General features: G+C 47.9%; 1 protein-coding gene across 1 annotated transcript in view; it reads left to right on the forward strand.

The window, feature by feature from the left end:
* Positions 1–5,801: 5,801 nt before the first annotated feature.
* Positions 5,802–12,456, forward strand: part of LOC144771568 (pannexin-1-like) — a 105,453-nt gene continuing 98,798 nt past the window's right edge. The window contains exon 1 of the mRNA XM_078655963.1: positions 5,802–6,297. Coding sequence (XP_078512089.1) covers positions 5,940–6,297 — 358 coding nt within the window. The 5' untranslated portion in view covers positions 5,802–5,939. The remainder of the gene's footprint in view (positions 6,298–12,456) is intronic.

The raw sequence follows: 12,456 nt of genomic DNA on the forward strand, positions 1-12,456 counted from the left end.
TTTTCTTATGCTGACCGGGATGAGTCTTGCATCCGGGTCTTGCTGTAGGAGACTTGTGTCTTCCGCTAGGAGTTGAGCTGCTATTCTAGCTGTCTCCCTATCTCCTTCACCGTCTGACATTTTACTGACAGGAAGGTTTTTTTGTTGCAGATCAAGTTTTCAAGGAAACAAAGATTAGGTGCACAATATTTTGGAACACTGTATCCTTCAACGTTGAATAAACCAAAAACTATACTATACATAGAAATCTCTTTCTACTAAGTTCCGGTGGATTTTAACCTTTGACCCACTCCAGACGTCTTTGGAGTATTTATGGGAGAAAGGGTCTGTGTGAAAAAGCACGATTGAGTTACTCTAACGTCTTGCGTTAGATTTATCGCCTTACCAAACGTTGAGCGCCATGTAGTGTAGTTCCTATAGTCCCAATAGGCTCTGCGCATTGGAATAATAAATTCAGTAGTGTAGACGTAGAACTGAGGTTATCTAGGTCTTTACTGACTATATTAGACTTAAGTTTTTTGCCAGCTAGCTCAGAGTTCACTAGAAACTTTCTCGAATAAGCGAGGAGGGGGTTTAACCTCCCTGGATAGACAAGAAGGGATTTAGTTTCTGACAGCCATAAAACATGACAACTTTGCTCTCCCTGAATAAGAGTATATCTCTTGAGTCGTGTGAAAACAAAAGACAGCTATTTCACTCAGTCAAAGGTGCGTACTTAGTTTCACCAGTTTGCAGAGAAAAAGAGAGACGAGCGTTTTCAATAAAAGGTGTTATTTATTGAGCAGTCTCTTTCCTCATACAAGAGAAATGAATTGCTACAATTGCAATACTTATAGTTAAGTAAAGTGCATACAGTAAAAGCAGGATTATAAAATAATACTGTAAAAGCATTGATATGGTTTCTTAGCCATATGATACTTTAAAATGGATAAAATAGATACATACATATATACATTGACTAATCGTACTCAACTGGTGCTTCTAACTATGCCTACCCCGGTGTACCTGACCTAAGCCTAATACATGGGAGGGAGTAAGTAAGTAGCAGTTTAAGTTAAGTTTGGTTTGCCAAGGATCTGACTCAAGAATTCTCTGTAAGGGTTTAGTCAGTTCAGTACCTGGGTATTAGAAGGCAGGAGGGCTGGTATCTCTCTCTCAGGACTCGGTATCCCAGTCACCAGCAAGGGTAGGCTGGAAACGCCGGAGGCTGGATTTCTCGGCAAGAGAAAAGACAGCGTCTTTCTCAGCGCGTAAAAAGGGAGGGGCAGCGTCCGTGGGCTCTCGCATCAGCTGGGCTCTCGGGCAAGTAATCGCTGCTCCAGATTCACCACCACCGTGTCTTTGCTTAAGGCAGCATCGGTATATTTATACCTGAAAGGTGCCGGGGTTGACGTAAGGATGGACATAAGACGTCAATAAAGATGTCACTAAGAACTGGTCGTTCTTACAGTGCTTTACAGGAGTTCTCGGACGAAATCAAAACAATAGCAGCGGGGATTTCCCAGGTTGCTGGAGGCTTGGATTTGTTTAAGAACTCGGTGTGCTTTCTAGGGGGCTGGAGGAATAGGCTTGCTTAATGTGACAGCATGCGCTATGACCGAATTATGAAAAAGGGTTTCTATGCCGTTGCAGGGATATTATTGATTTATAACCGGACCAGGGCAAAGAATAGGATATTGATTCAGGTACCTAGATAAAACACACTACACAGGAACCACCCTGAGAATCTATGGGCAGAGACCTGAGGCAGCAGGAACCACCCTGAGACTACCCGGGAAGAGACCTGAGACAGAACAGATACACCTGGCTCTGGACATGAAGAGATCTGCGACAGCATGCACCATCCTGGGAGTAGGCAATAAGGGAAGAGCCCAGAGACAGCAGGAACCACCCTGAGAGTAGGCAATAAGGGAAAATACCTGAGACAACAGAGATAAACCAGGAGTTGAACATCAAGAAGCCCAAGACAACCCTTGAGCTGTAAATTAGAGATCTTACACAGCAGAACCGACGTTTGGGCTGTCGAAAATGAGGTGTGAAGAGCTGTAACCACCCTAAGTGGTGCAAGATGAGATGTAAGACAGCAGAACCATTCCTCGGGTTTAGGGTGGGGGGCACGATATGGACTCAGAGACAGTCTTGAGAGAGCAAAATAAGAGGCCTGAGACATTAGAGCCAACCCTTGAGTTTTATAGGTGGAGGCCTTGGACCTAGAGTCATCCCTGAGACAGCAGAGGAGGGGGCTAGAAACATCAGAGCCAACCAGTGGGTGTTACAGGGGAGACCTGAGACATCAGAGCCAACCCTCTGGTTTCACAGGGGGAGATTTGGACTCAAGGACATTCATGATATAGTACAAGAAGAGGCCTGAGACATCACAGCCAACTTTTGGACTTTATAGGTGGAGGCCTTGGACCCAGAGACATCCCTGAGACAGCACAGGAGGAGACTTGAGACATCACAGCAACCCGTGGGTTTTACAGGGAATGATTACACCCAGAGACATCCCCGAGACAGCACAGAGTGTAGTCTTATCTATGAGACCCCTTAGTCAACGTTTAACCAGCCCCACAGCGGAGCCCATGCTGAAGGTCCTCAAGGCTAAACTAATCCCGGCCATTAACTACGGGCACCTGGCATTCCCGGGAGATCTAGACAAACTCATATCAGCAGCGCAAGCCAAGGCCCATAAAATCGCGCTGCAAACACCCAGGTATGCAAGGGACATCAGGCTACGGCTAGAATTAGGGCTCAGCAGACCGGAACTGGCACTTCAGGGGGACATAATCAAATACTATATCAGAGTCCTGAAAGCACCCCATGACTCTTTAAAACATCATCTGGCAACAATCTTTAAATAGAAGGATCTCCCTGGCACATCAAGCTGGGCACAGCAATAGAGATCCTTAACATTGAACCCCAAAGCCTGCACCAAACAGATATCCCGCACAAAACCTGGTCAAACATCATGAGACGGCAGGTCCGCTCTATTTCGTTTAAACTGGATCTAAACGCTCTTCGCCAGAACACCCTCACTAAGGCACTGAATGAATCTAATATCATGGGGAAATCCCAACCATACCTAAGTGAAGCACTAGGGGCCCAGGCCCGTCGGAAAATCCTTTTTATGAGACTAGTGGCCCTAAGAACAGCGGACCTCAATCCAGAATGGGCATGAGAAGATGGTGCCATCTCTTGCCGCCTTTGCAATTACCAAAAGGAATCCTGGCTCCACTTAATATGTTGCTGCCCCAAATTAACCAGTGAGTGACAAAGGATGCTCCGCCCCATTTTTAGAAACCTTGGCATCAGAACATGCAGGGAGGCATCAGATTGGTGCTTCTCGGAAACCACAACCCACTCTCACGCCAGAGCGGCAAAATTTAGCCATCAGATTAGACTGGCCCTAGGCGCAAGTGCTTTACCACAAGTAGGCACAATATAGAGGCATTAAACAGACAAACAACGAGCTTCAGCAACAACCTAAGGGCATTTAGGAGCCAGCCCGATTGACCCACTGCAGAAGCAAAATCAAGTTTCCGGAGCTGATGGCAAAAAGGTACTTTGTAACACAGGACACGACTGTCGGAAACAGGACTTGAAAGACTCGCAGTTTGGCGGAAGTAGGGGGCAGCAGGGGAGGGGAGGAATGGGGGGAGGGGACCCAATTTTTAACTTTTTTTTTTCTCGTTTTATTTTGTTATTTATTCTATTTCTTACTGTAATGATGTTAAATAATTGAATGGTCAACAATAAACTAAACCGAGACAGCACAGGGGGAGGGTTGAAACATCAGAGCCATTTCTTGGGTTCTACAGGGGGAGGCCTTGGACCCAGAGAAATTCTGAGACTGCACAGGAGGAGGCCTGAGACATCAGAGCCATCTCTTCGGTTTTACAGGGGGATGCCTTAGACCAAGATGCATCCATGAGACAGCACAGGAAGAGGCTTAAAGACATCAGAGCCATTTCTCGGGTTTTACAGGGGGAAGCCTTGGAAATGGACACATCCCCGAGACAGTACAGGAGGAGGTTTTACAGGGGGACGAATGGAATCTTTCTATACTTTCAAGACAACGGTTATCATGTATAAAGCACTGCACATCTCCTTTCAAAAATATGCAGCAAAACATATCAATGTATCTGAGAGCACCAGAAATCTCTGAATCAGTGCCCTTCTGTCTCGCAATCCCAGATTTCATGCAGGTGTCCACTCACACGACCCTTCTCTTGAATGCACACTCTAGCAAGCCAAAAATAATTTATTTGATTCCCTCAAAATGCTGTTGAGCAATTTCACAAAAGTTCAATATCCCTTTAATGACTGTGTCCCTATGTTCTTGCTCCTGTACTGAACTCCTTGGGTTCTTTACCTGCGTCCGCGCAAAATGTACATTATTTATCATGATTCATTCTTTCATCATTTTTGATGCAGTGTGCTCATTCTTCTGAGGACGTGTACATTACAGGGATACTTTACATGCTTTCTTTTTCTTTGCCCCTCACAGCACATAAAATGCATTTTCAAATTTGCAAAGAGGGAAACGTCTGCCCCTCATTTCCACATTTATAGTCATAAAGGACGCAACTTCAGGAATAGTGCACTTTCCCACCCAGGGAAAACAAGGTGGTAAAAAGAGAGATGAGACAAGAAAACAAAAGTAGCGCTTCACTGTCAAACACTGTAAAGCGGTGCTCGTGTGTTTAGGTGTGAATAAATCAATCTGGCCACCTTGCAACTGCTCTGTCTTTCTTTAGTTAGTTGTTTTCCATATTTTGAATGTTTTCTTTCTTTCGACCCCGAGGCTGCACTTAGAAATTGAAAAATGTCAGAAAAAGAGGACGTTTCCAGCAGAAGTGTCTTTCTTTTTGGATCCATTTCACAGGGAAGCAAATAAACGAAACGAGGAAAGTGGGTGATACCTGTTTCATGCCTGTTCCATAAGACAGGAATTCACAGGACACAACAAGAAATCCAGCGCACTACATCCGAGGCCTAAGTGAAAGATAGTAACTCTGCTGTGCAAAAATAAACTGAGCACACTGGATCACCGCTCGAATTTTACATGACAGTGACGACAGAAAATGAAATATTCGAGTGCCTGGCCTTAGATTGCATGCAGTACTGAGCTCACCTGCCTGGCTTAATTTTGTAGTGCGCCGCACATTCAATCTATAAAATCGATTGGTCTACCCTGGACATGGCAGCTTACTTGTAGCACAGAGCGGGAAACACGGCACTGGAGTGGTGCTCAGCGTGCCATCAAAACCCTGTGCAAGCACACTACGCACAGACATATGTACTCAACTTCCTGCCTTCTTATTCAACCCCGACCCCCTTCACAATTCATCACAGGTCGGGGTGGGGCCAGGACAATGATGCTTGCGAACCCCACCCCACGCTGTAATATGCTGTAAAAGGGTGGCGTGGCTTAAAATGTCATTGCCTGATTGACGCAAAGCCCCTGGCTCTGCAGGGTTTCTGGATGAAGCGCCCCGGGCTAACTTAATTGGAAACGCCTCAGGGGGTGGAGTTCAGCCCACTAGTCAATTGGAATGCCGGGCTGATGACATCACAGGCCAACGGGCGGTGTGTGCGAATCCTCAGCCCGGCAAAGGCATTGCAGCTAATACACATGGATTTCTGTACATGACAGAGTAGATTCTGAACGAATGTGTGCTTATTTTTTTTTATTTCAAATCTGATTTTCAATTGTGCCAAAAAATAAGAGGGGCGGAGCCCCGACGCCCATATAGGGGAGCCGCCCCTCTACCATCACCCGGTGACCTGGACCTGGGACCTGGTAGGGAGAGCTGCGGTGTTACTGACACTGATGTGTGCTTGTTTGTAAGCAGCACACGGCCGGCAGTGATGCGCAGACCGGGACAAGAGGGGAGCTGAGGTGAAGGCTTGGGGGAGCTGCGAGCCACTGAGAGTGTATGGGACAGACACATGCTCGGTCAGTGCCCCGCAGCCCAAAGCCCAGCACCATCCCGCTCAGTGGCACCGTGTCCGCCCGCGGGACAGGCAGGCGCAGCCGACCCACAGCCCCCCGGGCAGGCAGGCGCAGCCCACCCGCAGCACCTGGGTCGGGCAGGCGCGTCCGACCCCCAGCCATGGCCATCGCGCGCATCGCCGCCCAGTATGTCTTCCCGGACTTTCTGCTGAAGGACTCGCCCGAGAACAAGTACAAGGAGTTGCGGCAGGAGTTGGCCCTGGACGGGATCATCAACTGCCTGGCCGTCGGGCTCCCCATCCTGCTCATCTCGCTGGCCTTCGCGCAGGAAATCAGCATGGGTAAGAGGCAGGTGCACTTGGCCACTCGCTCACTCTGCAGCAACAGGCGCCGAAGGGGGGGCGCTGTCCCGCACCGCCTCCCTGGCCCAGCACATGTCTTATCTGTTATTAACACACGCCCAACACACGTCACCAATTGGGATCGTCCAAGAGGGAGTGCCCAGGTCTTAAAGTGGGTTGAAAAAACGGAGGGGGTCAGGGGTCTCTCAAAGGTCGTGTCTAATGTCATTAAAGACGTGTTTTAAAAATAAGTATGCTAAAAAATCTGTGCTTAGCATAGTGTGCCGTCTGACTGCTATTTTGCTGCATCCGTCATTGCATCCAGATATTTAATACGAGTAACATGATTTACACCTACAAGAACAGCACGCGCGGTTCGTCCATTGGGGCGTAGGAGCGTAGCCTCACTAAGCCTGGACGCACCGTGAGCATACAGCAGCACTAAAATAAAAATAATGTAACTTTGAGTTTTATAACAAATAATAATAAAGCGCTGCAGCGCAGCGCTTCAATTCGTGAGTCGGGTCGGGACACACCTCTGATGGATGCTGAGGAGTGCGCAGGGGGTGGGGCTGGCCTGCTGCAGCTTGAGTGACAGTCTGTCTGCAGCAGGCCAGCAGTAGTGCGCATGAGGATTTCTGGGCTCAGACTAGCCAGAGCATGCGCGTTACAGTCAGTTCCCACTTAAAGGGACCGGGGTGCTGCCTTAGCTGGTGCCCTGGGCTTTGAAAGGCGCCAGGGTGAGTGGTCCGTGTGCCCCCCTAGCCAATCCTGGCGCTGCAGCGCCAGGATTGGCTGGCTCACCGCGCAAAATCCATTATTGGATGCCGCGCGTGGGGGGTGGCACACTGCTCAGCACTGAATATAATGGCCAATCACTGTGTGACTTCTGCATGTGAAGCCATGCAGTGATTGGCCATTCGGGAGTCGGGACGCGCCGTGACGTTTTAGTTAGTTACTCCTTGACCTCTAGTGTAGGGAGCGGGGCTCGGGCCGTCCACGTGCGAGCAGGCAGGACTGAGCAGACGTCCGCACTACGATAGACATGTCGCAGTCAACTGATTGAATATACAGTAGGTGTGCTGCTCTTCGTTGTCGTTGTGTGTAGTATAAAAAGTTGTCAGTGGGTAAGTCAGGATCGTAGCCGTAGCCCCTCCTGCAGATGTGCCACATCCTTAAACAGCACACTTCTTGTCTATGGTGCAGCATTGGCATGACACCCTCCCCCCCCGAAACACCCGGATTCAGACTCTAGTCACAGCACCCCCAAGGGACAGGGCGCAGCCGATAAAGCCGAACAAAATGTAGTTGGGCCCGCGGTGTCCGATTGGGTGTGATGGAGGCTGACCGTCACGCGTCACCCCCCGGGAGCGAAATACCTGTGAATGAGTGTGATATTTGCTGGTTGGGGAATAGAAGCTTGTTAGGTGTGGCCGGATTGGAGCAGGTGGAAGCTTTGATGTATATGGTGTTTGTTAGCCTGCAATGTGTATGTGCTCGCTCTAGGCTCTCCACCCGTACCACCGAAGATGATTTTAATTGGTCCGGTGGCGTACTGTGCCCCCACCGCCCCCTTGGATAAGACGGGGACCGCTTATAACTTTAAACCAAACAACTAAGTTATCTGCATGAAGGTGTGCGGGAGCTTGTGTGAACACACGGGGAGGCTGAGAGGGATTATGGTCCTGGAGAAATCATTGGCTGCAGCTGATTGGGTGTAGTCGGTGTTCGTGTGCGGGCGGTTGCAGTTAGTTAGTGGGTGACGGGACATGTTTATCATTAGGCTTTGGCCGCACGAGGAAATGTTTAGAAAGGGAGGATGAGAAATATTGGAAACGGTGAATAATGGAGATAAAAATAGGTATGAAAAATAGATCAAGAGAGGGAACTAAAGGGTGGTGAAGAAAAAGGCATGAGGTGGAATCAGAATAACTATACTGCCTCGTGTTTTGCAGAGTTGGTGTTGGGCACAGGGCACCTAGGAAAACTTTTAGGGGCCTCTGTGTCACGAGAGATAATTATAAATCTGTTTCCAAGTTATGGTAGAATTAAAACTGCAAAGCTTACAAGGCTGAGTTTCATTATTAGTACTTCTTTGCTAAATTCCAGGCATGCAGTGTCGGATCTTGTGCTGACACATTATTATTAACATGTTGACCCCTACAGCTTTGAAGGATTTTGGTTCATTTCATCAGTGGACCAGTTCATAAAAGACAGAGGGAAGCCCTTGCCTGGGTCTTCTGGTGTCCACTGAAAATCCCTACCCAAAAAGTGTCTCATGTATGCTGCACAATGTAAGATGCTTGCAGGTCCTACCCATGCCTCATCCCTAGCAGAACATTTCCAAGCAATGGGCAAGAAGACACACTCTATTGTATCACGGCAGCTTGATCTATTAGTGCGTGGCAAAGCGTCAGGGGTGGTTTGGAGTGTTATACCCCCTTAATTAATGTATTTTTTAATAAATAGTTGGGTACAGGAGCTTTCAGTCGGGTATGGTTAGATATCTCTCAGACTTCACCTTGGATTTAAAATACTCACTCAAACAAAAACACAGGCCTTCCTATGCAACATTGTGCGCTTTATGTCCCAGGGATGTGTGTGTGAACGTGTGGGTGTGTGTGGGGGGGGAGGTGTCTGTGTGTGGATTGATGTGTGGGTGTGTGGATTGATGTGTGGGTGGGTGTGTGAGTGTGTGTGGATTGATGTGAGTGTGTGTGTGAGTATGTATGTGTGTGCATGTCTCTGTGTGTGGGCGTGTGTTTGTGTAGCTCTGACAAACTTTCTCTATTTCTCTCCCATGGCTGGTCTCTCCTTATTTCCCCTATGTGAAGGCTGTTTCCCAACTGCTGTGCAACAACTTCTACTCTTAGAGCTGAGATTTTCATGAAAGTCTTATAGTCTGAATTCAGCACTTGAGCGTAATAGGACGGAATGTATGAAGCTCTGTGGTTATACTGAATAAGCAGCTACCTATGTTATGCCATCTATTAATGTAATAACTGCACTTTCACAATTGCTTTATTAACCTTCCTGCTTTCTCAAATTTGCTTGAAAATGCACGATTTTTCTTCTTTTTTTCAAAATTTTCTTGGGGGGGATCATCCCCCCCAAACCCCCCTTTTGGGGTTCGGGATCGCTCGCTCGCTACGGTGCTGGATGCAAATCACTTTGCGCCCACCACTTTCAAATGTCAACCACCGCCCCTGAGAAGAATTCAGGTCTGTTGGCTTTGTCAATGGTTGTTAGATGAATACGATAAATGAGCAACAACTACAGCAACCAATGTATATAATATTGAATATGCTTTAGTTCTGACATGATGAGACTGAAAGAGCTATTACCCGTCTCTTTGAAGTTATATCCGAGGCAGTGAAGCGTGGTATTGCTGCAATTATTTTCGCCCTGAGGGTGATGGCAGAAATGGAGAGCTCGATAGGGACCCGTCTCAGCACTTGCTTTTAAGAACTGCTGGTGCTGTGCACTGGCAGGACCCGGTCCACTTAAAGCCCTGGGAGTGTTTACATAAATCGGGGAAGGACTTGTATTTGCATGTGTTTGTATTTGAGAGTTAGAGATGTTATGTGTGGGTCAGAATTATTGACATGCGTGCACGCGCATCTTGTGACCAGACACGATTTTACATCTCCTCTCAATCTATACAAACAACCACCCTGCTTCCTCCACGAGTGCCGCCTGCAGAGACAATGCCACCTTAGTACACAAGAGTAAATACCCCCCACTCAAGTACAGATTGGGCCTCCGAGATAACACACATCCTCTCACCGGCCACTGGCAAAGCCCCCTTCTCTGCTGGGCCAGCTCCAAGAAGCAGGCTGCACTGCGCCATCTGCAGGTACGGCCCCAGACGTTACCTCATCTCCACGGGACTCCATCTCGACAGGATGCTCTTATCGTAATCTTAACTGGACAGTTCAGATGCAGTGATTTATTTATACAGAGGGTTGGATTTATGTGTGTTGTGTTAATGTGAGTTACATTTTTCGTAGCATAAAATGTATGCGCCGTATTTTCACGTGTTTCCAGAGCGTGCAGTTTGAGTTGTATTTTTAGTAGCAGGGTTTATACTAAACCAATTCGAGCAGTGGTCGCGGGGTTTTCCAAAAGGGACTTTTTTCGTAGAGACTAGGCTTGTAGGGCGATTCTCAAGTCAACAAGCACTGGCAAAAATAATAGGTCTTGCATTGGAAACTATTGTCTCTGCCAGTCCCTTTTTATAGTTGCTTGACAGTTCACAGCATCTGTAATCAAGCATTTGCAATGCAATCGGTCTCGCATTAGGAAAGTGTGAGTATTGGTATTGTCAATGACAATTATTTTTAATATGTGTTGGCTTTGAAAATATATAAATTAATAGCATTGTTATTCACAAAGCCAATAGCTTACACTTTCCTAATGCGAGTCCTATTGGCTATGGCAATGCTTGTTGGTAGCAAGCAAGGACAGTGCTGTTGTGGTGCTGAGTGATGCTGTTGTGGTGCTGAGTGATGCTGTTGTCCCAGAGTGACGACGTGGTGGTGTCCCAGAGTGACGACGTGGTGGTGTCCCAGAGTGACGACGTGGTGGTGTCCCAGAGTGACGACGTGGTGGTGTCCCAGAGTGACGACGTGGTGGTGTCCCAGAGTGACGACGTGGTGGTGTCCCAGAGTGACGACGTGGTGGTGTCCCAGAGTGACGACGTGGTGGTGTCCCAGAGTGACGACGTGGTGGTGTCCCTAGAGTGATGTGGCGGTGCCCTAGAGTGATGTGGTGGTGTTGTGAGGCGTGCAGCAGTGTGAGGCGTGCAGCAGTGTGAGGCGTGCAGCAGTGTGAGGCATGCAGCAGTGTGAGGCGTGCAGCAGCGTGCCGCAGTGTGCGGCATGCCGCAGAGTGAGGGGTGCGGCAGAGTGAGGGGTGCGGCAGAGTGAGGGGTGCGGCAGAGTGAGGGGTGCGGCATCTGTAATCAAGCATTTGCAATGCAATAGGTCTCGCATTAGAAAAGTGTGAGTTATTGGTATTGTAAATGACAATTATTTTTATTGTGTTGGCTTTGAAAATGTATAAATTAATAGCATTGTTATTCACAAAGCCAATAGCTTACATTTTCCTAATGCGAGTCCTATTGGCTATGGCAATGCTTGTTGGTAGCAAGCAAGGACAGTGCTGTTGTGGTGCGGAGTGACGTGGTGGTGTCCCTGAGTAACGTGGCGGTGTCCCTGAGTAACGTGGCGGTGTCCCTGAGTGACGTGGCGGTGTCCCTGAGTGACGTGGCGGTGTCCCTGAGTGACGTGGCGGTGTCCCTGAGTGACGTGGCGGTGTCCCTGAGTGGCGTGGCGGTGTCCCTGAGTGACGTGGCGGTGTCCTAGAGTAATATGGTGGTGCCCCTGAGTGATGTGGTGGTGGTGTGAGGCGTGCAGCAGTGTGAGGCGTGCAGCAGTGTGAGGCGTGCAGCAGTGTTTCTGTATCCTACTTATTGAATTATTAGTTCTGTGAATTTTGCACCGTCTAAATTGGATGTGTAGTATTGGCGTCATGCTAATTCCGTTGTATTTCTATAGCCTCATGTTGAGGTACCTCTATGTCCAGTTATTCTTGGATTTGTAATAAATTAACTAACTTAATCTAGTTGTCCGTGGATTATTATGCAGTAAAAAGAATTGTTGATTAAGTGGCTGTGTATTAACAATTTTCTTCCCTCTACACTTTCATGCTTTGTGTATCTAGAACAGGTCTAGAACTAATGGACCGGGTTTTTTCATTGCCAACAACACAAACATTTAAAGTGGAATCCCATAGACCATTCAGTGGCGCATGCATAATGCAGCGAGCACCATTCTGTAACCCTAAAACCACTCACTGGGTGGGCAACCCCACTCCCTGATCACACCCATCTCGCAGGACTTGCATCCTTTCAAGTAGACGTATAAGAGGTTGCTACCAACACAACCTAAAACGCAATATGTGGTGCAACACTATGGTCTGGGGGGTATAGCGCCACACACGTCTACTCACTTGTTCTCGCCAGTAGATGCAGGCAAGTGAAAATATAACAATCGAGTAATTCCATGAGTTCCTAAAGAAATGCTTCTGAAGTTACGTATTTGCACTCAGTGGCTAGAATGCTGAATAACTAAGCTTACAGATGTATTCCATAAGCAC

This window comes from Lissotriton helveticus, chromosome 8 (genome assembly GCF_964261635.1).
Source record: "Lissotriton helveticus chromosome 8, aLisHel1.1, whole genome shotgun sequence".
Classification (NCBI taxonomy): domain Eukaryota; kingdom Metazoa; phylum Chordata; class Amphibia; order Caudata; family Salamandridae; genus Lissotriton; species Lissotriton helveticus.